This window comes from Bufo bufo, chromosome 2 (assembly GCF_905171765.1).
Source record: "Bufo bufo chromosome 2, aBufBuf1.1, whole genome shotgun sequence".
Taxonomy (NCBI): domain Eukaryota; kingdom Metazoa; phylum Chordata; class Amphibia; order Anura; family Bufonidae; genus Bufo; species Bufo bufo.
The window spans coordinates 743110885-743135791 of record NC_053390.1 but is presented as its reverse complement, the minus strand read 5'-3'; the positions used below and the strand labels follow the sequence as shown (position 1 = coordinate 743135791).

Genomic DNA, 24907 nt, shown 5'->3' with positions numbered 1-24907 from the left:
GGTTTGCATCATATTTTGCAGTGAACCTAATTATTTTTAACAATCTCTACTATTTTTCTTTATAATGATGACTTGAAGCTTTATTATCCTTTGTGTTATTTTTGGATTGGCAGCAATATGTAATAGCAAATGGATGATCAATTTTCTATAATATTGCTAATTAGATAGATAATGTTAGATATGTGTGAGGAAGATAGATAGGTAGATAGAACTGTAGTGTAGGGATCTCTGTATTTGCGGTGGGATCAGCAATGACCGTCAGATTTCAGGCGTAAAAAGTCCAAATGGGGCTTTATTCTTTCATCCAGCAGAACACAAGACAAGTGCATCCAAGTTAACCATTACTTGAGTGAAGCCACAGAACAAAAACCATAACACAAAACATCAAACTAAACACATGGCGGCCTGGGCGCTGACTATACAAAGAACTTTTCTCTCTCACCTATGCCTTTATTATGTCAGGAGGACCAGATTTTGCCCATCCAGATGGTCAAATAGCTAGCATACTCTGACACTGACTGAGGCCTCTACAGTATTTATTCCCCAGTAATGATCCCAGTTAGACACATTGTCCATATTGCCTCCTTTGCTGGCTTGATTCATTTCTTATTATACACCGCTTGTTTCCAGGAGTTACAACCGCCCCGCAGTCCAGCAGTGGTGGTCATGCCTGGATGTGAGCAGTGTATAATGTGATGGAAAAATGAATCCAGCCAGCGATATGGACAATCACAATACATTAGTAAGTGCCTTGTATGAACTTTCTCTACATGATAAATGCCATATGCTGAAGTGAGACCACCCCTGTAACCACCCAGCCTGACCCTGGCGTAGGCGTTGAATGATACTGTAGAGAGATGCAGGTTCTTCTCAAGGAATCAGGAGGAAAATGTGCACAGATATGTGACAGAGCTGAGGAGTCTGACTGCAGCATGTTGGTTTGGAGACATCAGAGACTCCCTCACCAGAGACCTGTCCTTAGAGACATGCATGCTAATCCGCAGGGCTGCTGAACTGACAGAAGACAACCTGAAGATGACGGAAGTCACCAGTGATGCCACAATGCATACAGTATCTGTGAAAGGGAGAGCAAGGCCAAGGCTACCTGCAGTTGTCCCTCCATTGTCAATGCTGTGGGAACAGACATGAGAGAGACTATGAGGAGACCTGCAGGACATGAGGAATCCTTGCTGTGTGCAGACTGAAAGCAGATAAACAGCACAGACCAGTCCACCCTGTGACACAGTGACAGTGCCGGGTACATCACATTGCTGCAACCTGCGGAGGTCAATCTAGCCAAACAGCCAGTGGCCAATAATTCAAAGCAGCGTTTTGCAACCTTTTTGTTGGATGAGCAGCCATTTAGATTTCAGCTGGATTTTGGAGCAAGTTGCAGTGTATATTCCATTTACACTACTTAACAAGCAGGTCGCCCACCATTGAGCCCACTGACAAGGGACTAGCATGGGCGTAGATAAAGAGGGTGCAGAGGTAGCAGTCGCTGCCGGGCCCAGGAGCCTGAGGGGACCCAGAGACCCTTGTGCCGCATAAGAAGACACCAGTATTATAGAAAGTGCATGCTGGTCAAGTTATAGCTCTGGCTAGAGGGAAGGGGGTAGGTTGAGAATTTAGTATGGGGGGAGGGGGTGCTGTTTTAATTTTTGCCTCAGGCAGCAAGAAGGCTATGTGCTACCCTGCCCCTGGCCACAAAGCACTGAGGGAAAGGGGACCCAAGCTGAACTCTTGTTCCAGGGCCCAAGAGCCTTTAGCTACACCTTTGGGTACTAGTGATGTGCAGCAAAGGTGTTCTGAAACCTGTGGGTACTTGCAAACTTTATTACTGGAACCCGTGTAGCAAAAAGAGTTACAGAGCAGAATTTACTGTGCTGCATGATGGTGATCATATGGACAGGAGTTGCTCGGTTTCAGGAGATAACTGGACAAGACAGGGAATCTGCCTTCGATAAGTTGCTCCAGTTTTGCTGGATGAGATCTGTATACTCAGCTGTAGCAATAACGTCATCTTTGACAACATGTGACTGTTGCAGCTAATGATTGGTCTCAGCAGTGCGCCAAAGCGGCCAGTGACTGGCTGCAGCAGGCACATTTTGTCGACATGATATCACCGCTGAAGCCAAGCAAACAGATCCTGGCCAGGAGAACCAAAGTGGTGAGGCAGGATCTGCCAGGTAAGTAAAGATCACTTCTTTTTTTGCAGCAAAGCCTACAAGGAGAGTGCCTGTATCACCATTCATAGGACACAAGGGTGAGAACAGGGATAAAAATTAAAAAAAAATGTCCATTTTGCCAGATATAGCATCCCTGATAATGTGTTCTCTGACAACGTTGCTCAATTGAAATTGTCTCCAGGATACCCTCAAAGTAATGACAAAGCAGAGTCACCAGTAAAAACAGCCAAAATGCTTATACGGGAAGTAAAACAGGCAGGTAAAGATATACACCTGTCTATACTGGATCACACCCCCACACAATGCCTAGACAGCAGTCCGGCTCAGCAGTTCATGAGTTCGAAAAATGCTAGTCATCTGCTAAAGCCAAAGCGGGTGGAGGCTGTTAGAGCTCAGCTGAAGAGGAATCAAGAAAGGCAAGATTTCTATTAAAATAAATCTTCAAAGGATTTACCTGATCTCCAGAAAAAAGAAAATGTACGGATGCAGTAAATGGGTAAATTCGGCAAAACAGCAAGCAAAGGTTGTTTGCAAGCAGAAAATTGAACCTCAGTCCTATGAAATTGTAGCATAAGGAAGAAGACGAAGGAGAAATTGGAGACATCTGAGAAAAACACTAGATAATACATGGCCCTTTAAACAGTATGATGACACCCAAGACAATGAGATTGAAAGTACGTGCAATCAAGGAAGCAACAGGGACAGCTGAGGGTCAGGGTGAAGATTCTGACCAGAGACAGGCAATGCAAGAAAATACACTGAACAAAAATATAAACGCAACACTTTCGGTTTTGCTCCCATTTTGCATGAGCTGAACTCAAAGATCTGAAACATTTTCTACAAACACAAAAGACCCATTACTATCAAATATTGTTCACAAATCTGTCTAAATCTGTGTTAGTGAGCACTTCTCCTTTGCCAAGATAATCCATCTCACCTCACAAGTGTGGCATATCAAGGTGCTGATTAGAAAGCAGGAATATTGCACAGGTGTGCCTTAGACTGCCCACAATAAAAGGTCACTCTGAAATGTGCACAGTTTTGCCCTACTGGGGGGGGGGGGGGGTATCTGGTGTGGCCACCATTTGCCTCACGCAGTGCAACACATCTCTGTCGCATAGAGTTGATCAGGTTGCTGATTGTGGCCTGTGGAATGTTGGTCCACTCCTCTTCAATAGCTGTGCGAAGTTGCAGAATATTGGCAGGAACTGGAACACGCTATCGTATACGCCGATCCAGAGCATCCCAAACATGCTCAATGGGTGACATGCCTGGTGAGTATGCTGGCCATGCAAGAACTGGGATGTTTTTAGCTTCCAGGAATTGTGTACAGATCCTTGCAATATGGGGCCATGCATGATCATGCTGCAACATGAGGTGATGGTCGTGGATGAATGGGACAACAATGGGCCTCAGAATCTCATCACGGTATCTCTGTGCATTCAAAATGCCATCAATAAAATGCACCTGTGTTCGTTGTCCATAACATACGCCTGCCCATACCATAACCCCACCGCCACCATGGGCCACTCGATCCACAACGTTGACATCAGCAAACCGCTCACCCACACGCTGTCTGCCATCTGCCCTGAACAGTGAAAATCGGGACTCATCCGTAAACAGAACGCCTCTCCAACGTGCCAGACGCCATCAAATGTGAGCATTTGCCCACTCAAGTCGGTTTACGACGACAAACTGCAGTCAGGTCTAGACCCCGATGATGACGACGAGCATGCAGATGAGCTTCCCTGAGACGGTTTCTGACAGTTTATGCAGAAATTCTTTGGTTATGCAAACCGATTGTTGCTGCAGCTGTCAGAGTGGCTGGTCTTAGACGATCATGGAGGTGAACATGCTGGATGTGGAGGTCCTGGGCTGGTGTGGTTACACGTGGTCTGCGGTTGTGAGGCCGGTTGGATGCACTGCCAAATTCTCTGAAATGCCTTTGGAGACGGCTTATGATAGAGAAATGAACATTCATTGCACGGGCAACAGCTCTGGTAGACATTTCTGCAGTCAGCACTACAATTGCACGCTCCCTCAAACGTTGCGACATCTATAGCATTGTGGGGAATGTACATTGGCAGATGTAGATAACACACTTCGTTTTGCAGTTAATGAAATCCCTAAATGAGTAAGTACAACTGGTGACTGAGAAAGTTACGGTTTTGTAGTGCAAATAAAGTTACAAGCTTACAAGGAACTTACAAGTTCCACATTTGAAGACCCCCAAAGGTTTTCTATCAAGCCAGGTGCCCTCTCTCTTAGGGCCGGTGTAATGGCTATGCACCAAGCGATCTTGTAAGCTCCTACCCTTAGCTACATCAAATGTGGAAATCAGGCGGATCAAATTGCCTTCTTTATTATCTCTGATTCTAGGCACTAGGAGGTCATTCATGTTTCTTTGTTCCACTATCTGAAAGGCATGCATACATAAGTATTGTCCCTTAGGGATTCCTCTTTTAACTGCAGGGGGGTGATAACTACTCCAATGGAGGATGTTGTTGGTGGCGGTGGGTTTGCGAAATACTGAAGTGACAAGATTGTCACCACATTTCTTAACCTCCACATCCAGAAACGTGATACATTGTCTGAATTTCAGATGTGGAACTCAGACCAACATTATCATTGATGGTTTCAATAAATCTGCCAAAGTCACCCCTACCCCCATTCCAGATCAAAAAAATATCATCAATATAACGGGTACAGAAAATAATATTATTACTCCACGAGACTTGATGGTCTGGGAACACATGTTTATCTTCCCACCAGCGCAGGAGGAGATTAGCATAGGTGGGGGCACATGGGCTCCCCATAGCTGTCCCCCTGAGCTGGTGGTAGAAAGATCCGTTAAAAAGAAAAAAATTATGCGTGAGAATATATTCAAGAAGACACAGGATAAACTGATTATGATTGCGAAACTGAATGCCTCTAAACTTAAGGTAATATGAAGTTGCTGCTAAACTTTTATCATGGGGTATTGACATGTATAGAGATTCCACGTCGATACTAGCTAGAAAACAGGTGGAATCAACTGAGAAGGTTTCAATCTTACGCAAAAAATCCATTGTGTTTCTCGTAAAAGATGGTAGGGATAACACAAAATCTCTCAAAACTTTATTGAGGCAAATCCCACAATGGTAAGTTAGGGAATCAACTTCAGAGACAATGGACTGAGTGAAAGTAGCCTAAATTATAAAAGGATGTAGCAATATGTTATATACCTTTTTGTGGCCTCTATGGGTCTCATAGTTTGTATGTAAGCTCAACTGTACTGTTGGACCTCGTCGCTAGTGGTTCACCAGGCAGCCACATATGTAATGGTAGCTAACACTTCCATGTAGTAAAATATCTGGTACCAACCTCTCAGCGTGGAAGCATCTGAAAGAAGAACCGACTCACAGAAAACATCCAGACATCTCTGGTGGTGGCTTAACCACCTCTCGTCCGCCCATAGGATATAAACGTCCTATGGGTGGATCTCTATTTCTGAACGCACGTTTTAAAACGTCCGTTCAGAAACTGCAGCTGCACGCTAATCGTGCAGCTGCTGATCGGGTTGCCCGCTGTCAGTGACAGCAGGGCAACCCAGAGTGAAGGCAGGGACAGTGCCCAGGTGTCCCTGCCTTCTAAATCGCTGTATACACAGCGCTCACCGAGCGCTGTGTATGCAGAGCAGGAAGCGCTATGCGCTTCCTGTTCCGGCTCGGCGGTCATGTGATCACCGGGACCGGAGAGTGCAGGGGCTGTGTGAGGTCTTTCACAGACCTCGATCAGCCCTGCACTGAGGCTGTACAGCACAGAATTATGCTGTACAGCCTCTCTGGGGGGTGCATTTCTTCTGTAACTGGGGCTACTATGTCAGCCCTAGTTACAGGAGAAATCAACAGTAAAAAAAAAAAGAAAAAGTGAAGCAAATGTCTCCCAGAGGTCTTGTATGACCTTATGGGGGACGAAAAGTGTAAAAAAAATAAATAAAAAAATAAAGGGTTGAAAAAATCTTAAAATTTAAAAATAGAAAAAATAAAATAGACATATTTGGTTTTGCCGCGTCCGTAAAAACCAGCTCTATAAAAATATCACATGACCTAACCCCTCGGGTGAACACCGTAAAAAAAAAAAAAAAAAACTGTGTCAAAACAAGCAATTTTTGTCACCTTGCATCACAAAAGGTGCAACACCAAGTGATCAAAAACGCGTATGTCCCACAAAATGGTACCAATAAAACAGTCACCTCATCCCGCAAAAAATGAGCCCCTACATAAGAAAATCTCTCAAAAAATAAAAAACTATAGCTCTTAGAACATGGAGACACTAAAACATAATTTTTTTTGTTTCAAAAATGCTATTATTATGTTAAAGTGAAACAAATAAAAAAAGTATACATATTAGGTAATGCCGCGTCCATAAAAACCAGCTCTATAAAAATATCACATGAGCTAACCCCTCAGATGAACACCGTAAAAAAAACAAAAAAAAAAACTGTGTCAAAACAAGCAATTTTTGTCACCTTGCATCACAAAAGGTGCAACACCAAGTGATCAAAAACGCGTATGTCCCACAAAATGGTACCAATAAAACAGTCAACTCATCCCGCAAAAAATGAGCCCCTACATAAGAAAATCTCTCAAAAAATAAAAAAAACTATAGCTCTCAGAACATGGACACATTAAAACATAATTTTTTTTGTTTCAAAAATGCTATTATTGTGTAAAACTTTAATAAATGAGAAAAAAAAAAACATATTAGGTATCGCCACGTCCGTAACAATCTGCTCTATAAAAATGTCACTTGACTGAACCCCTCAGGTGAACGCTGTAAAAATAAATAAATAGAAACTGTGCTAAAACAACCAATTTTTTGGTCACCTTGCCCCATAAAGTGTTATAATGAATGATCAAAAAATCATATGTACCCAAAAATAGTACTAATAAAACTGACACCTTATCCCCTAGTTTCCAAAATGGGGTCACTTCTTGGGAGTTTCTACTGTAAGGGTGCATCAGGGGGCTTCAAATGGGACATGGCATCTAAAAACCATGTGGAGTTCCTTTTCTTCTGCTCCCTGCCGTGTTCCCATACAGCAGTTTATGACCACATGTGGGGTGTTTCTGTAAACCACAGAATCTGGGTAATAAATATTGAGTTTTGTTTGGCTGTTAACCATCGATGTGTTAAAGAAAAAATTGGATTAAAATGGAAAATCTGCCAAAAAAGTGAAATTTAAAAATTTGATCTCCATATTCCATTAATTCTTGTGGAACGCCTAAAGAGTTAACAAAGTTTGTAAAATCGGTTTTGAATACCTTGAGGGGTGTAGTTTCTACAATGGGGTCATTTATGGGTGTATCCACTATGTAGGCCCCACAAAGTGACTTCAGACCTGAACTGGTCCTTAAAAAGTGGGTTTTGGCAATTTTCTAAAAAATTAGAAGAATTGCTTCTAAACTTCTAAGCCTTCTAACGTCCTAAAAAAATAAAATGACATTTCCAAAATGATGCCAACATAAAGTAGACATATGGGGAATGTTAAGTAATAAATATTTTATGAGGTATCACTTTCTGTTTTAAAAGCAGAGAAATTGAAATTTAGAAAATTGCGAATTTTTCAAATTTTTTGGTAAATTTGGGATTTTTTCATAAATAAAGGTGAAATATTTTGACTCAAATTTATGACTATCATGAAGTACAATGTGTCACGAGAAAACAATCTCTGAATGACTTGGATAAATAAAGGCGTTCCAAAGTTATTACCACATAAAGTGAGATATGTCAGTTTTGCAAAATTAGGCCTGGTCAGGAAGGGGGGAAATGGCCCAGATGGGAAGTGGTTAACTTCCTTGAGAACAATATAATTGGGGTATTGAAATCCAAATCACGCAGATGTCTGGGGAACTGGGATATCCACATACAGTTGTAGCCAAGGTAAAATTGATTCTGATAACACATGGCACAGTGTTATCTTGGTTATCTCTTGACAAAATCCATTGAAATTTATTAAAAAATCAGTTAACATTTTCTTGTCACTCTTTACTTAACACGTTAAGGGCTCATTCACACGAACGTGTGCTGCCCGTGGCCGCTTTGCGTCCCGACTTTGCGGACCCATTCACTTAAATGGGTCCTCAAATCCGGAGATGCAGAACGGAAGCACGGAACGGAGTGCTTCCTGGGGTTCCATTCCGTGCCTCCGCATCGCAAAAAGATAGAACATGCTCTATCTTTTTTTGCGAAATGGACGGATCGCGGACCCATTCAAGTGAATGGGTCTGCGATCTCCATGCGGCTGGGCCACGGTCAGTGCCCGTGAATTGCAGACCGCAATTTGCGGTCTGCAGCACGGGCTTCACGCAGTCGTGTGAACAAGCCCTAACCATCAAGTTTAGCTTGGCTGCATCTGAACATTCAAGTCAATGGGAGCTGAGCTGCGGCAATCTGGCATGACGACTACGCTTTGAGTTGAGCAGTGCTTTCAGCTCTGATCAAAGTTCTAGTTCTGCAGCTGCAAGGAACAGCTGGTCAGTGGAGGTGCTTGGTGCCAGTACCCCATCAATCCAACATTGAGGATAGGTCATTAATATTGGGAGTTCAGAAAAACCTTTTAATGACAATTTTAACTTTCCCTAAGTTGTGTGCCCACTAGTCTTGACTGAATGGTTAAAGGGGTTATCTGACCCCTGAAATGCACCCCCCTTATGCCTGGGCCCCTTACACACAATGTACTTACCTCGCTCCCCGGCACCCGCATCGCTTATGAAGCCCGTACGACCGCCGCTTCATCCCCCTGTCATGTGGATGAAAATATCCGGTGAGGGGGCAGCCAATGGCAGGCGGTGACTGGGACGAGCCTCCCTAGCATCACCCATCATTGATTGCCCCTCTGCCGACGCCGGATGTTTTCATCCACGCGGGAATGCTATCAATCACTGATAACACCTCCCCTGAATACAACTATCAGTGACTGACAGCTATGTCTGTATATACACTTACACAGAGAATACTATCAATCATTGATAACACTTCCCCCGTGTACAGCTATTAGTGACTGACAGCTACCTCTGTTACACACTTACACAGAGAATGCTATCAATCACTGATAACACCTCCCCCATATACAGCTACCAGTGACTGACTGCTATCTCTGTATACATATAAAATATAAGAGTGAAACTGGATCGCACATCAATACTATGCTTTTATCTAATAACTGCTTCTCAGCATAATTAACGTCGCTTCTCAGCGCAATTTATTGTATACCTACCCCTATGTTGCATGCTGTACATGAGAACAACCAATTAGAGAACTCCAGTACCATACATCTGATGCACTGGGGTCTAGTATACAATACAATAACCCCCCAAAAAACTAACTGTAACCCCAAAAGGTTTGAAGAACACTCATATAAAATATTTGCAGTTTTATTAATACATAAAATATACACAAAAATAACATAAGACACACGGTCATGGGAAGACGTGTAGCGGGGATATAGTCCCCACCCTCGCACGTACCGCACTAACAAGGAGACAGACCAGAAAATCCGAAAATAGTCAACCACACACAATGGGTCCAATATAGAGTAACCAAACATAACATATAACTAGATATATATCCAAATAAATAGATGTGAATTGTATCCACTGCTATCACTGCCGTGTCATGGTGACACATAAAAAACAATGGCCAGCCTACAATTACTAAAAAGCAAGAGGTCTAGTCACAGCTGTGCAAAAATATGAACAGAACAAAGGCACGGCAATGGTCGGCATACTGTGACAATCACTGATAGATTATCACACAAAAAACAAACATAGGAATGTATCAATTACCCATAATGTGTGGAAGCGCCAGATGTCTGGGCAGAGCAGTACCTCGACGCGCGTTTCGCCAGGAAAAGGCTTCGTCAGGATGTAAAAAATTTGCACAGGTGTCCATCTTAAATAGTGAGGTCCACGCCAGGTAATAATAGTGCGCATGCGCATGGTTAATGAAGATCTGACGTCACGGGAACGCGCCGCCAGTTGCCAAAGAGCCACGTATAGCGCACCCCATGCGCCGCACAACCCAGCCACAGGGTGAGGCCACGCACAAGCAATGCGCGGCACAACACCCTCTAGCCTGCTCGCACAGCCTAGGAGCGCGCACCATATGTTTGGGTACTCTATATCCAGTTTTTACAAAGGAAAATGAAGGAGAAGGACCTCAGTTAGGAAAGAAGACTAATGAATCTTTTGATGCATGTGTCTTGCCAGAGGAAGAGGTTCTAAGTCAGCTGTCTAAAATTAATACAAATAAGTCACAGGGGCCTGATGGGATACACCCAAAGCTATTAAAAGAGCTCAGCGGTGAACTAGCAAAACCATTAACAGATTTATTTAACCAATCACTGGCAACAGGAGTCGTCCCAGAAGATTGGAAATTAGCAAATGTTGTGCCCATTCACAAGAAAGGTAGTAGGGAGGAATCGGGCAACTATAGGCCAGTAAGCCTGACATCAATAGTGGGGAAATTAATGGAAACCATACTTAAGGAGAGGATTGTGGAACATCTAAAATCCCATGGATTGAAAGATGAAAAACAGCATGGGTTTACTTCAGGGAGATCATGTCAAACTAATCTTATTGATTTTTTTGATTGGGTGACTAAAATAATAGATGGAGGAGGTGCAGTAGACATCGCTTATCTAGACTTTAGTAAGGCTTTTGATACTGTCCCACATAGAAAGCTTATCAATAAAGTGCAGTCTTTGGGCTTGGACTCCCATATTGTTGAATGGATTAGGCAGTGGCTGAGGGACAGGCAACAGAGGGTTGTAGTCAATGGAGTATATTCAGACCAAGGTCTTGTTACCAGTGGGGTACCTCAGGGATCTGTTCTGGGACCCATATTGTTTAATATCTTTATCAGCGAAATTGCAGAAGGCCTCGATGGTAAGGTGTGTCTTTTTGCTGATGACACAAAGATTTGTAACAGGGTTGATGTTCCTGGAGGGATACACCAAATGGAAAAGGACTTAGGAAAACTAGAGGAATGGTCAAAACCATGGCAACTAAAATTGAATGTTGATAAGTGCAAGATAATGCACCTGGGACGTAAAAACCCAAGAGCAGAATATAAAATCAGTGATACAGTCTAGGGTTGAGCGATAAACCGGTATCACGATATACCGCGGTATTAAAAAAACGGCGATATGGCGATATCGCCGTTTTGTAAATACTGCTGTATTTCGTGACGTCATAGGAGCGGTCATGTACGCTGACCGCTTCTAAATCTGCGGCCGCCCGCCCCAGCATGAACCGATACGGGACATTTGCAGAGTACTTCTACTCGTGCAAATGTCCCCGATACCTGCTGGCCGCTTGCGGCGGCGCTCTTAGCAGTTCGGCCGGCGTGGGGGAGGGAAGGAATTCTGTCACTCGCATTTCCTGCACCCGACCTCTGAGAGGACGCTGTGATCAGCGCAATTAACCCCTCAGGTGATCACAGCGTCCTCTCAGAGGTCGGGTGCCAGGAATGTGGGCAGTGCCTCCCTCCCCAGTATTAATCATTGGAGGCCACAGGGTCGTCCCCCCATCATTGGTGGCAGTGGGCCCCCCCTCCTCTCTCCCTCCCCAGTATTAATCATTGGAGGCCACAGGGTCGTCGTCCTCCTCCTCCCCCCATCATTGGTGGCAGTTTGCAGTTCCGATCGGAGTCCCAGCAGTGTAATGCTGGGGCTCCGATCGGTTACCATGGTAGCCAGGACGCTACTGAAGCCCTGGCTGCCATGGTATGTTAGTGAGCAGCATTATACTCACGTGCGTCGTGGCCGCCGGTCGCTCCTTCTTCTGTCTGTGCAGCGCATTGCTAAGGCTTATAGCATTAGCAATGCGCCGCACAGACCTATGAGAAGAAGGCGCGCCCGGCGGCCACGACGCACGTGAGTATAATGCTGCTCACTAACATACCATGGCAGCCAGGGCTTCAGTAGCGTCCTGGCTACCATGGTAACCGATCGGAGCCCCAGCATTACACTGCTGGGACTCCTATCGGAACTGCAAACTGCCACCAATGATGGGGGGAGGAGGAGGACGACGACGACCCTGTGGCCTCCAATGATTAATACTGGGGAGGGAGAGAGGAGGGGGGGCCCACTGCCACCAATGATGGGGGGACGACCCTGTGGCCTCCAATGATTAATACTGGGGAGGGAGAAAGGAGGGGGGGCCCACTGCCACCAATGATGGGGGGACGACCCTGTGGCCTCCAATGATTAATACTGGGGAGGGAGGGAGGGAGGAGGGGGGCACTGCCCAAATCCACCAATGATGGGGGGACGACCCTGTGGCCTCCAATGATTAATTCTGGGGAGGGAGGAGGGGGGGCCGACTGCCACCGATGATCGGGGGGGAAGACCCTGTGGCTTCCAATGATTAATACTGGGGAAGGAGGGGGGGCCCACTGCCACCAATGATGGGGGGATGACCCTGTGGCCTCCAATGATTAATACTGGGGGGAAGGGGCACTGCCACCAATGATGGGGAGGGGGACCCTGTGGCCACTGCCACCAATGATTAATACTAGGGGGGGGGTTACCAGAGGGGGCTGATAAGAGGGAGAGGCTGGGGGGGGCTGATCAGAGGCTGGGGAACTGCCCGTCTGCCCCCATACAGTATAACGTCTCCTTGTGGCTGCCCCCCATACAGTGTAACGTCTCCTTGTGGCTGCCCCCATACAGTGTAACGTCTCCTTGTGGCTGCCCCCATACAGTGTAACGTCTCCTTGTGGCTGCCCCCATACAGTGTAACGTCTCCTTGTGGCTGCCCCCATACAGTGTAACGTCTCCTTGTGGCTGCCCCCATACAGTGTAACGTCTCCTTGTGGCTGCCCCCATACAGTGTAACGTCTCCTTGTGGCTGCCCCCATACAGTGTAACGTCTCCTTGTGGCTGCCCCCATACAGTGTAACGTCTCCTTGTGGCTGCCCCCATACAGTATAACGTCTCCTTGTGGCTGCCCCCATACAGTATAACGTCTCCTTGTGGCTGCCCCCATACAGTATAACGTCTCCTTGTGGCTGCCCCCATACAGTGTAACGTCTCCTTGTGGCTGCCCCCATACAGTGTAACGTCTCCTTGTGGCTGCCCGGCTGCCCCCATACAGTGTAACGTCTCCTTGTGGTTGCCCGGCTGCCCCCATACAGTATAACGTCTCCTTGTGGCTGCCCCCATACAGTGTAACGTCTCCTTGTGGCTGCCCCCATACAGTGTAACGTCTCCTTGTGGCTGCCCCCATACAGTGTAACGTCTCCTTGTGTCTGCCCCCATACAGTATAACGTCTCCTTGTGTCTGCCCCCATACAGTGTAACGTCTCCTTGTGGCTGCCCCCATACAGTGTAACGTCTCCTTGTGCCCCCCCCCCCCCCCCATACAGTGTAACGTCTTCTTGTTGCCCCCCATACAGTGTAACGTCTCCTTGTGGCTACGCCATACAGTATAATGTCTCCTTGTGGCTGCCCCCATACAGTATAATGTCTCCTTGTGGCCCCCTTGTGGTTTTTTTCTTCTAAATGGGCATTTATCGCGATATATATCGTTATCGCGATAAATTTCTTAATATCGTTATCGTGGGAATATTTTTGATATCGTCCAACCCTAATACAGTCCTAACCTCAGTATCTGAGGAAAGGGATTTAGGGGTCATTATTTCAGAAGACTTAAAGGTAGGCAGACAATGTCATAGAGCAGCAGGAAATGCTAGCAGAATGCTTGGGTGTATAGGGAGAGGAATTACCAGTAGAAAGAGGGAGGTGCTCATGCCGCTCTACAGAGCACTAGTGAGACCTCATTTGGAGTATTGTGCGCAGTACTGGAGACCATATCTCCAGAAGGATATTGACACTTTGGAGAGAATTCAGAGAAGAGCTACTAAACTGGTACATGGATTGCAGGATAAAACTTACCAGGAAAGATTAAAGGACCTTAACATGTATAGCTTGGAAGAAAGACGAGACAGAGGGGATATGATAGAAACTTTTAAATACATAAAGGGAATCAACAAGGTAAAAGAGAAGAGAATATTTAAAAGAAGAAAAACTGCTTCAAGAGGACATAGTTTTAAATTAGAGGGGCAAAGGTTTAAAAGTAATATCAGGAAGTATTACTTTACTGAGAGAGTAGTGGATGCATGGAATAGCCTTCCTGCAGAAGTGGTAGCTGCAAATACTGTACAGTGGAGGAGTTTAAGCATGCATGGGATAGGCATAAGGCCATCCTTAAATATAAGATAGGGCCAGGGGCGATCCATAGTATTTAGTATATTGGGCAGACTAGATGGGCCAAATGGTTCTTATCTGCCGACACATTCTATGTTTCTATGTGTGGTTGACTATTTTTGGATTTTCTGGTCTGTCTCCTTGTTAGTGCAGTACATGCGAGGGTGGGGACTATTTCCCTGCTACACGGGGTTCCCCGTCTTCCCATAACCATGTGCCTTATGTTATTTTTGTGCATGCTGTACATGAGGCATTAGTATACAATTTGATCAAAAAGCATAGGCCCACTCACCACGACAAGGTTGCCTCTTTGAATGGGAACCTACTCTAAATTTGGCGCAGCGCTGCGTGGCAACCACCTGGCGCCACAGAACCGCACCAGCAGACAGCGGGACCCAGCAGTCAAACAGTCTGTACACACACTTACACAGAATGCTATCAATCACTGATATCACCTTCCCTGTATACAACTATCAGCGGCTGACAGCTATCTCTGTATACACACTTACACAGGGAATGCTATCAATCACTGATAACACCTCCCCTGTATACAACTATCAGTGACTGTCAGCTATCTCTGTATACACACTTACACAAAGAATGCTATCAATCACTGATAACACCTCCACAGTGTACAGCTATCAGTAACTGACAGCTATCTCTGTATACACAGTTACACAGAGAATACTATCAATCACTGATAACACCTCCCCTGTGTACAGGTATCAGTGACTGACAGCTATCTCTGTATACACAGTTACACAGAGAATGCTATCATTCACTAATAACACCTCCCTCCTGTACAGCTATCAGTGACTGGCAACTATTTATGTATGCAGACTTACACCGGGAATGCTATAAATCACTGATGACATCCCCTGTATACAACTAAAGTCATTAAGAGCGGAGATTTAAATGAAAAAAAATTAAAAGTTTTACTGAATTTTTTGCCCACAAAACTATACATGAATCTGCTCAGCTCCTCCTGCTCTATAGCATGCCGCCTACAGATTGCACTGCAATTTGTAGTGACAGGTCCTTTTTAAGATACATGCAACTGTAGACTCATAAGCCCTAGCATCACTTGCATTCTACTTTGTAATACTACAAAACCTTTTGTGAATTACAGGTGATTTTGGGACATTTTGTCATGGACTGTCATTTGTTTGGATTATCTGCTGTATTTTAAGACAAACATTTATCTGAATGTTCAGAGTTTGTGTTGGTTGGCTGAACAGCTTGTTGAGTGAAAATCACTGGAATAAAGTACAATTTGTAATGGCTATATACGCAGTGAGTGTCAAAGTGGATAGGGTCAATGTCAGAACAGAAAACCAGAAATAGAAAGAAGTAAGATCTGGATGCTGCAGAATTTCATTTGTCTTGTTAGTTCTTAAAGAGAATGTGTCATCAGAAAATGGCCTATTGTTTAAATCAAGATTTTATGCTGATATATTTTTTTATTTTTTCGTGATGGTGTTTCCATGTTGCTATCCTTATTTAATTTATTTAAAATATTTTTACACTGGCCACCAAGCCTAACAATTGACGTCACTCTCTGGTCTTTTCAGATCACAATTCAGCAATTATCTCATCATCATATTCAGAACTATAATGACAGGTATCACCTATATATATAGATAATACTGGATCCACCATTAACAATAGCTTACCTACTCTTTCCTTGTAAAATGACCTCTGCAAAGGTCACAGAGCATGCCCAGAAAACTCCCTATAGAAATCAGTGAGGTGCCTCCTGGCCATTGTGTCTCTGGCCCATGGTGGCTTCTGTAAAGCATATCTCTAAATGCCATTAACAATTTCCCAGGCAAGATGTCATGTTCAGGAAATAGAATTAAAAAAATATCTGCAATCAGGAGATAAAAACAGATTAGGAAAAAAGGATTTGGGTCACTATCTGGTTTAAACTGGCAGAAAAATATACAGGTGACACAATCCCTTTAAAGCTGCATGATTTGAGTATTGGGATAATGCTCTTATCTAGAATAATGAAGCAGGTTTACCTACAATCTTCTGTAAAACCACTGATAATACAGTATGAGTCATTGTTCCAAAACATATAGTAGTTTTGGCAAATAGAAAACAGAAAATATGAGCAATGGAGTTATATTCTTGTGAACATGACCCCAATTTCCAATAAAAGGTTCCGAATATTTGAGTGGAGTTGAGGATCTGCTCTTCTGGTTTTTTTTTCTTCCAGAAGCATCACATTTGTTCATGGGTCATGTGGGAGAGGGCATCTGCTTCAATCAGTTACCTTACATTCAGACAAAGGTCGGCAAGAAGGAGGAAGGGAGTGAATGATCTACTGGAAAAAATAGAGAAGAATTCTTGATTGATTAGGGTAGAGTGTTTATTGTAGAGTCTATTTAGATCCATGCTTTACTCTGGTGGTCAAGTATAGTGCTTGCTATGTGCACATCATCCCAGATTCTGTTCTATCCTTGCTTGTTCTCTGTATATTCTTGAATCTGTAGTTTAACTGAGTCTAGCAAGCTACCTGTATATTCAGGGATCTGTAATTCCACAGTTTTTACTGTTTTTGGGATTTATCTGTTCCTGTGTATTGTCTTAGTTAAATTCAGATAGGAATCTGGTTGTGCAGTTTAGCTCTACAGTAAGTGATTGGGGTCTGGTGAAGAACATTTCTGCAGTCTTGCAAACAATTGGCGTTGTTACATGGTGGACTCAAGAGACCCTATTCTCACACTGCTTAACCTTTTCCCTACCAGCACCATACATGTACGGCGCTGGTAAGGTCTTTAAAGATGGCCACCGGGTATATGCTTTTTCACACAGCACAGACCTGAGGATAATGTCTGTGATATGCAATAACTTCAATCACTGACATATAACCTGTAAGATGCTGTGGTTAATTGTGACCACAGCATCGGAGGTGGCTTTCTTTGGAAGCACTGCGCTCCCAGGGTCCAAATGGCTCCTCTGCCATTCGTTCTTTGTGGTAGCCTCAATCCTTCTGAAGGATCCAAAGCTACCACAGCAGTAGTTCCTATCGAGGCCTGCACGTTGCCAGGCTCCATAGAAACATACTGTAGCACAACTCCCATAGGCAGTTTTTTTTTAATTATATATAAAAATTCAAATCACCTCCCCTTCCCCATAATAAAAATGAAAATAAACAAAAAAAGATATTTTCACTGCTGCATCCCAAAACACCCGTAATATTAAAACATAAATGTATTTATTCTGTAAGGTGAATGCTGTAACGGAAAAATTACAGATTACCCCACAAAGAATAAGCCATCATACTGCTCCATAGACACAAATATCTAAGTTTTGGGAGTCAAAATATAATGATGTTATTAAAACACAAGAAAAACTATAAAAATATGGTATTGCTGTAATCGTATTGACCCGAAAAATGTAGGTCACAGGTCGGTTTTATCGCATAGGGAACAGCATATAAACAAAACCCATAAAATGATGGTGGAATTGCATTTTTTTCCAGTTCCACCCCATTTGGAGTTTTTTTTTTTCCCCGGCTTCCAACTACATTGTATTTAATATTAAAGAGTGCCATTAGAAAGTACAACTTGTTCCACAAAACAACTAATCCTCATACGACTGTGTGAACGAAAAAATAAAAAAGTTATGCTCTCGGAGGGTAGGGAGTAAAAGACGAAAACGCAGAAACAGAAAATCGCCTGGGGCTGAAAGGGTTAACCTGATTAAATATTTTTACTATATCACTTTATTTGTTAAACTACAACAATATCTGCAGACATTAGAATTCTTGTTTTATGTTTTTATGTTTTTTCTTTTTTAATACTTACAGGGAGATTCTTCAACAACATCTGCCAATGAGAAGTGGTGTGCAGTAGTAGAAGAGATCAAAAACATTTTCAACACTGCTGTTAAGTTGCTTCATGAGAAAGGAAAGATGAAAGCCAGCCAAGCAAAAAGATACTTGTCATCAGGTTGCTATACATTTGTTTAATTGGGTCCTTTTAGAGGGTATATTCCTCAGGATAAGTCATTAATAGTGTTGAGCGAATCGTAGTATCCGATGTGGACCTCGATCTGAATTTCAGGCAAATTTCATTTGTGGTAATGAATCAATTTTCCCTGAAATGGCAGTAAAAATATAAAAAAAATCATACTCCCTTTATCCATTTGTGCGCAAAGAAGCTGCTGCGGCCATCTTGCTTGAAAAATCTCGCACAAAATCTTGTGCGCGGTGACGTATGATGTCACCACGCCGGCCAGCGTGATGACGTCATCACGGACCGCTAGAGATTTCCCCTTGGATCTTCACGAAAACAGAATTTTAGAAATGTTTTCAAATTTATTAAAAAGAAAAAACTAAAATTTTACATGGGCAGACCCTTTTCTATGATAAATCAAATTTACTTGTGGGGAACTCATTTCTCTTTCATCTTTGAGGTATTTCTACACCTTAATTGGAGTCCACCTATGGTAAGTTCCGTTTATTGGACATGATTTGGGAAGATACACCTTTGTGTATATAAGGTCTCACAGGTGACAATGCATATAAAAGCAAAAACCAAGCCATGAGGAGGAAAGAACTGCCTGTAGAGCACAGAGACAGGGTTGTGTGGAGGCACAGATCTGGAGAGGGGGACAAAAATTTCTGCTGCACTGAAAGTTCCCAAGAGCGCAGTGGCCTTCGTAATTCTTAAAGGGAATTTGTTTGGATCTGCCAGGACTCTTCCTAAAGCTGTCCAGCCTTTTAAAACTAAGTAATTGGCGAAAAAGGGCCTTAATAAGAGAGGTGACCAGGAACCCAATGGTCATTCTGACTGATCTCCAAAGATCTTGTGTGCGAATTGGAGAAACTTCCCATCTGCAGACGGTCAACCACCACTGCAATATTCCACCAATCTGGACTTTATGGTAGAGTGGCCAGAAAGAAGCCTCTCCTCAGTGAAAGACACAAGAAAGTTTGCAAAAAAGCACCTAAAAGACTCTCAGACTGCAAGAAACATGATTCTCTTGTCTGATGAAACCAAGATTGAATTTTTTGGCCTCAAATCTAAGCATCATGTTTGAAGGAAACCGGGTACTGCCCAATAACTTCCCTACAGTGAAGCATGCTGGCAGCAGCATCATACTGTGGTTTTTTTCAGTGGCTGGGAGAGAGAGAGACTGGTCAGTGTTGAGAAAAAGCTAAATGAAGCAAAGTACAGAGATATTCTTAATGAAAACCTTATCCAGTGTGCACTAGACCTCAGCTTTGCTGGCCTACAAGACAATTACCCTAAGCACACAGCCAAGACAACACAGGAGTGGCTTATGTATAACTCTTTCAATGTTCTTGAGTGAACCAGCCAGAGCCCTGACTTGAACCCAGTCTCTGGAGAGACCTGAAAATGGCTGTCCACTGATGGTCCCCATCCAACCTGGACAGAGATTGAGAGGAAATGCAAAGAAGAATTGCAGAAAATCCCCAAATCCAGGTGTGAAAACCTTGTGACATCATAGCAAAGAAGACTGGGGGGCATAATCGCTGCCAAAGGTGTTTCAACTAAGTCCTGAATAAAGGTTCTGACTGTTCTGAATACTTATGTGAATGCGATATTTTAGTTTTTTCTCTTCAATAAATTAGCAAAAATTTAAAAACATTCTGGGGCACATGTATTAAGACCGGCGTTTTATACCAGGCCCTGTGTTGGTGGTGGATCCGCCGAAGTTAAGGAGAGGCACAAGCCTCTCCATAACTTCGGCGCATCCAGCGCCAGTTCTAAATGTTAGACAGCTTCCGAGCAGTCTCACATTTAGAACATTTTCTAGGCCTAAAACAGGAGTGACAAATGGTGAATGAGACGGCCTGCTGGCCCGTCCCTGTCCCCTTCCCTAACCGTTGCACCGCCAACTGCATCTGAAATACACCTAGTTTAGGCATATTTCGGTATAGTAAATGACGCCCTCTGTTTTCACTTTGTCATTATGGTGTATTGAGCGCAGAATGATGGGGAAAACTGTGAACTTTTTTTATTTTATCACAAGGCTGCAACATAACAAAATGTCAAAAAAGTGAAATGGTCTGAAGACTTTCCGAATGCACTGCGGCAAGTCATATATTTTAGATGTTGTTATTGGAATTATTTAATTGACTGAATATTTTTGTTTCCCTAGCCTTGGAAGATGAATTTGACTTTGCTTTAGGAAAACAAACAGCAGCATTTTTAAAGAAATGTGTTTGCTACATTCGGAAAATATCCAATATTGAAAAACATCTGAAAATAGCTGAGATGTCCAAGTATACAGATGTGGTTAAAGTAGAAGGCAAAACCGTGCGAGACCCAGAGGCCCATGAGAAGATAGTAAAGCTCAGGGATGAATTTATTCCAACGATTGTTGCAACATCCAATCTACGGGTTTACACCTCAGTAACACATTGTGACATGAAACTGGGCTATTCTCAAGAGGTGGAGAACCATTATGTGGAAGGACTTTGCAAGCAGTTCTATGAGGACATGATTGATATAATCCAGGCAACTGTGCAACAGAACTTTGAAACCGAGACAGATCCACTCTACGATGAGATTTTACAGCATTTGTCCTTGTGCAGAACCTACTCATCCTTTTATGAATACAGATGTGAAGCACTAAGCCTTGTTCATAAATACATACAGCCTTCCAAATCAGGCCATGTCAACCCACTAGTAGTATATGGTGGACCTTGCACTGGAAAAACACTACTTTTAGCAGAAGTAGCAAAAAAGGTAAGTGTCAACTGTATAACGTTTCCAGTTGGGTTCATGTTCATGGGTCTCAATATGGAAATGAAAATCAAAAAAAAACCTACATAATTTGGAAAAGTAAAAATACAAAACCCTGTGAATTTAAAATATTCATGCCATTGTCTCAAATAATCTATTTTAAGCTCAAGATTTTTTTCTGTTCTGAGTTTCTGTTGGATATAAAGCATAGGTTATATTTTAAGTCTTCATATACAGATGGGACAATCTTTTTCAGTACACTTGGCACATGTTAGCAGATGTTCCACATTTTATAATCGGCAGATTGTGTTTACTGTGCTCAATCTGGTTATCAAAGATCAGACTACTGAAAATAGTTTTTTTGGGTCACAGACTGGTATGTAGTAAAAATCTCACTATATTTTTAATAAATGTCTTATTATTGACTGCATTGCTATGTAACAATAAACCATAGTTATGTGCTGCATCATGCATTTTGTGGCAAAGCTGGCCATAGACCTATGGTAATTGTTCACAAAATCCGTAAAAAGTACTTTTGCATTACAATGTCAGAGGTTGTACCGTTTGATGTACACAACACACCAATGAAGATGAAAAATAGTTTTTACTGTGAAACAAACAATAAATGTGCATTCACTCCCTGAAAGTCAGTGCTTTTTGGAGCCACATTTTGCTGCAGTATGTCTCATAGCTTTGCATATCTAGACACTCAGATTTTTGCCCATTCTTCCAAAATTGCTCCAACCTCTTCAGGATAGATGGGTTGTGTTGGTGTACAGCAGTCTTCAAATGATACCATAGCTTTTTGATTGGCTTGAAGTTTGGGCTCTGACTAGGTCATTTCAAGACATCTAACTAAATGTATTTATTTTACGCACTTATATAGCACTGCTATATTCTGCAGCGCTTTACATCAAGCAGTGCCCAGTGGCGCTCACAATTCCCTTTCAGTTTGTCTTTGGAGTGTGGGAGGAAACCGGAGTAAACCCACGCAAACACGAGGAGAACATGCAAACTCCATGCAAATGTTGTCCTTGGTCAGATTCGAACCCATGACCCAGCACTGAGCCACCGTGCTGCCAAAAATATATGTAGCTTTAGCAGTTGTTAGGGTCATTATCTCAGTCTCAAATCTCTGGCAGACTAAAACAGGTTTTCCTCTATAATTGCTCTGTGTTTACTGCCATCCATCTTCTCTTCAGTTCTGACTAGTTTTCCAGTCCTTACTGTGTTAGTTTTTATGCCACAAATAAAAGTTTCTCATGATGGAAAAAAAGTTTAATGTTAGCCTCATTTGACCAGAGGAGCTTTTTCCTAGTGTGCAACTTGCTGTTTGGTGGACACTAGAGATGGGCAAATTTCCTCAAATTCGTTGCAGGTCCAAATCGGTCAAGAAATTCTATTTGGGAGCAAATTGATTCTATCACAATTGAAAATGTTTTAAATGCGTGGAAATGTATTTAGAAAAATTATCCCCTTTTTGGAAAAATGCTGGCCGAATTTTGATTCTAAATAATCGATTCACTCATCTCTAGTGAACAGCAATCATGTTTTCTTATGTTTTGCTTTAAGCAATGGCTGTTTTCTGGCCATACTCATAAAGCCCCACTCTGTAGGGTATACAATTTATAGTGCTCCTATGGACAGATACTTTGATATTTTGAGCTCATTCAGGATATGGCCACATGGTCAGGTTTCTTGATACAGTTTTGGTGGCCAAATTCAGGGGCAGGAGATGTATCTGTCCTTAATTCTTCCTCTCCTTTTATAAGCCTCTTGATTTTGGCTTCCAGAACTTCATCAAGAAACCTAAACTTGTGGCCATATCCTTATTGTTATCTTTGGTGTCCTTGCCGAACCTCTGATTAATGCCCTTCTTGCCCGATGTGTCAGTTTTGGTGCACAGCCTCCTCTTCTCAGGTTTGTAGTTGTGCCATATATTATCCACTTTGTTATAATTGATATAATGGTGGTCCATGGGATGTTCAAAGTTTGGGGTACTTTTTCATAATCCAACTTGGATCTATACTTCTCCACAATTCTGTTCTATACCCCTCCACAACTTTGTCTCTGACGTGTTTGGAGAGCCCCCTGGTCTTAGTGATGCTTGCTTATTTGTGTTGCAGACACAGGGGCCTTTCAGAACATACGCTAGGCAAACGCTATTTATACTCACATCAGACATATTATATTAACACTTTGATTGCACACAGTTGAACCTTATTCAACTAATTACAGTACAGACCAAAAGTTTGGACACACCTTCTCATTCAAAGAGTTTTATTTATTTTCATGACTATAAAGGCATCAAAACTATGAATTAACACATGTGGAATTATATACATAACAAACAAGTGTGAAACAACTGAAAATATGTCATATTCTAGGTTCTTCAAAGTAGCCACCTTTTGCTTTGATTACTGCTTTGCACACTCTTGGCATTCTCTTGATGAGCTTCAAGAGGTAGTCCCCTGAAATGGTCTTCCAACAGTCTTGAAGGAGTTCCCAGAGATGCTTAGAACTTGTTGGCCCTTTTGCCTTCACTCTGCGGTCCAGCCCTTACTTTCAAAGTTTTCCCAATTTTTCGGCTGACTGACTGACCTTTATTTCTTAGAGTAATGATGGCCACTCGTTTTTCTTTACTTAGCTGCTTTTTTCTTGCCATAATACAAATTCTAACAGTCTATTCAGTAGGACTATCAGCTGTGTATCCACCTGACTTCTCCTCAATGCAACTGATGGTCCCAACCCCATTTAAAGGCAAGAAATCCCACTTATTAAACCTGACAGGGCACACCTGTGAAGTGAAAACCATTTCAGGGGACTACCTCTTGAAGCTCATCAAGAGAATGCCAAGAGTGTGCAAAGCAGTAATCAAAGCAAAAGGTGGCTACTTTGAAGAACCTAGAATATGACATATTTTCAGTTGTTTCACACTTGTTTTTTATGTATATAATTCCACATGTGTTAATTCATAGTTTTGATGCCTTCAGTGTGAATCTACAATTTTCATAGTCATGAAAATAAAGAAAACTCTTTGAATGAGAAGGTGTGTCCAAACTTTTGGTCTGTATGTGACACTGGAAGTGGATTGGTTACAGCAGACCTAATTTAGGGGTCTCATGGTAAAGTGGGTGAATACATATGCACTTGCAACTTTTCAGTGCTTTTTTATTATTTTTTAGGCAAGATATATATAATATCTAAATTAAAATCCATTTTAATTTAAGACTGTAATACCATAAAACAGGGGAAAAAAACAAGGGTGGGCACTTTCTCAAGGCACTGCATTTCTTCTGAAGCCACTGAAACTATGATATCCCTCTAACCAGTGGGGTTCACATTTTAATTTCCCTATCTCAGGCATAGAGGGGGCAAATTTTATGGAAAGCCAATTAAAGTATTACCATATTTTTAGAATGTGAAAGGAAACTGGAGTACCCAGAGGAAAGCCACAAAAACACAGTGAGAATAATACAATGCAGATGTCCTTGGTCAGTTTGAAGCCAAGAACCCAGTGTTGTGAGACAACAGTGCACACTACTGAGCCATCATGGTGCCTAGTAAATTAAAAAAAGTAAACATAAAGTGTAAATGTGTATATATAAAATTGTGTTATCATATTTTACCAGGACCATCCACACAACCAAAATGTAGTCATTCCGAACCTCAACTTCCCTTTCTACAATGCAACATTTTTAGGGTCACGTCACCACTTGAATACTTTGATGAACTTTTGT

General features: G+C 42.6%; 1 protein-coding gene across 1 annotated transcript in view; it reads left to right on the top strand.

The window, feature by feature from the left end:
- NWD2 (NACHT and WD repeat domain containing 2) overlaps positions 1-24907 on the top strand; it is a 249579-nt gene that overhangs the window by 219847 nt on the left and 4825 nt on the right. Inside the window, exons 5-6 of the mRNA XM_040419003.1 lie at positions 18264-18401; positions 20581-21170. Coding sequence (XP_040274937.1) covers positions 18264-18401; positions 20581-21170 — 728 coding nt within the window. The remainder of the gene's footprint in view (positions 1-18263; positions 18402-20580; positions 21171-24907) is intronic.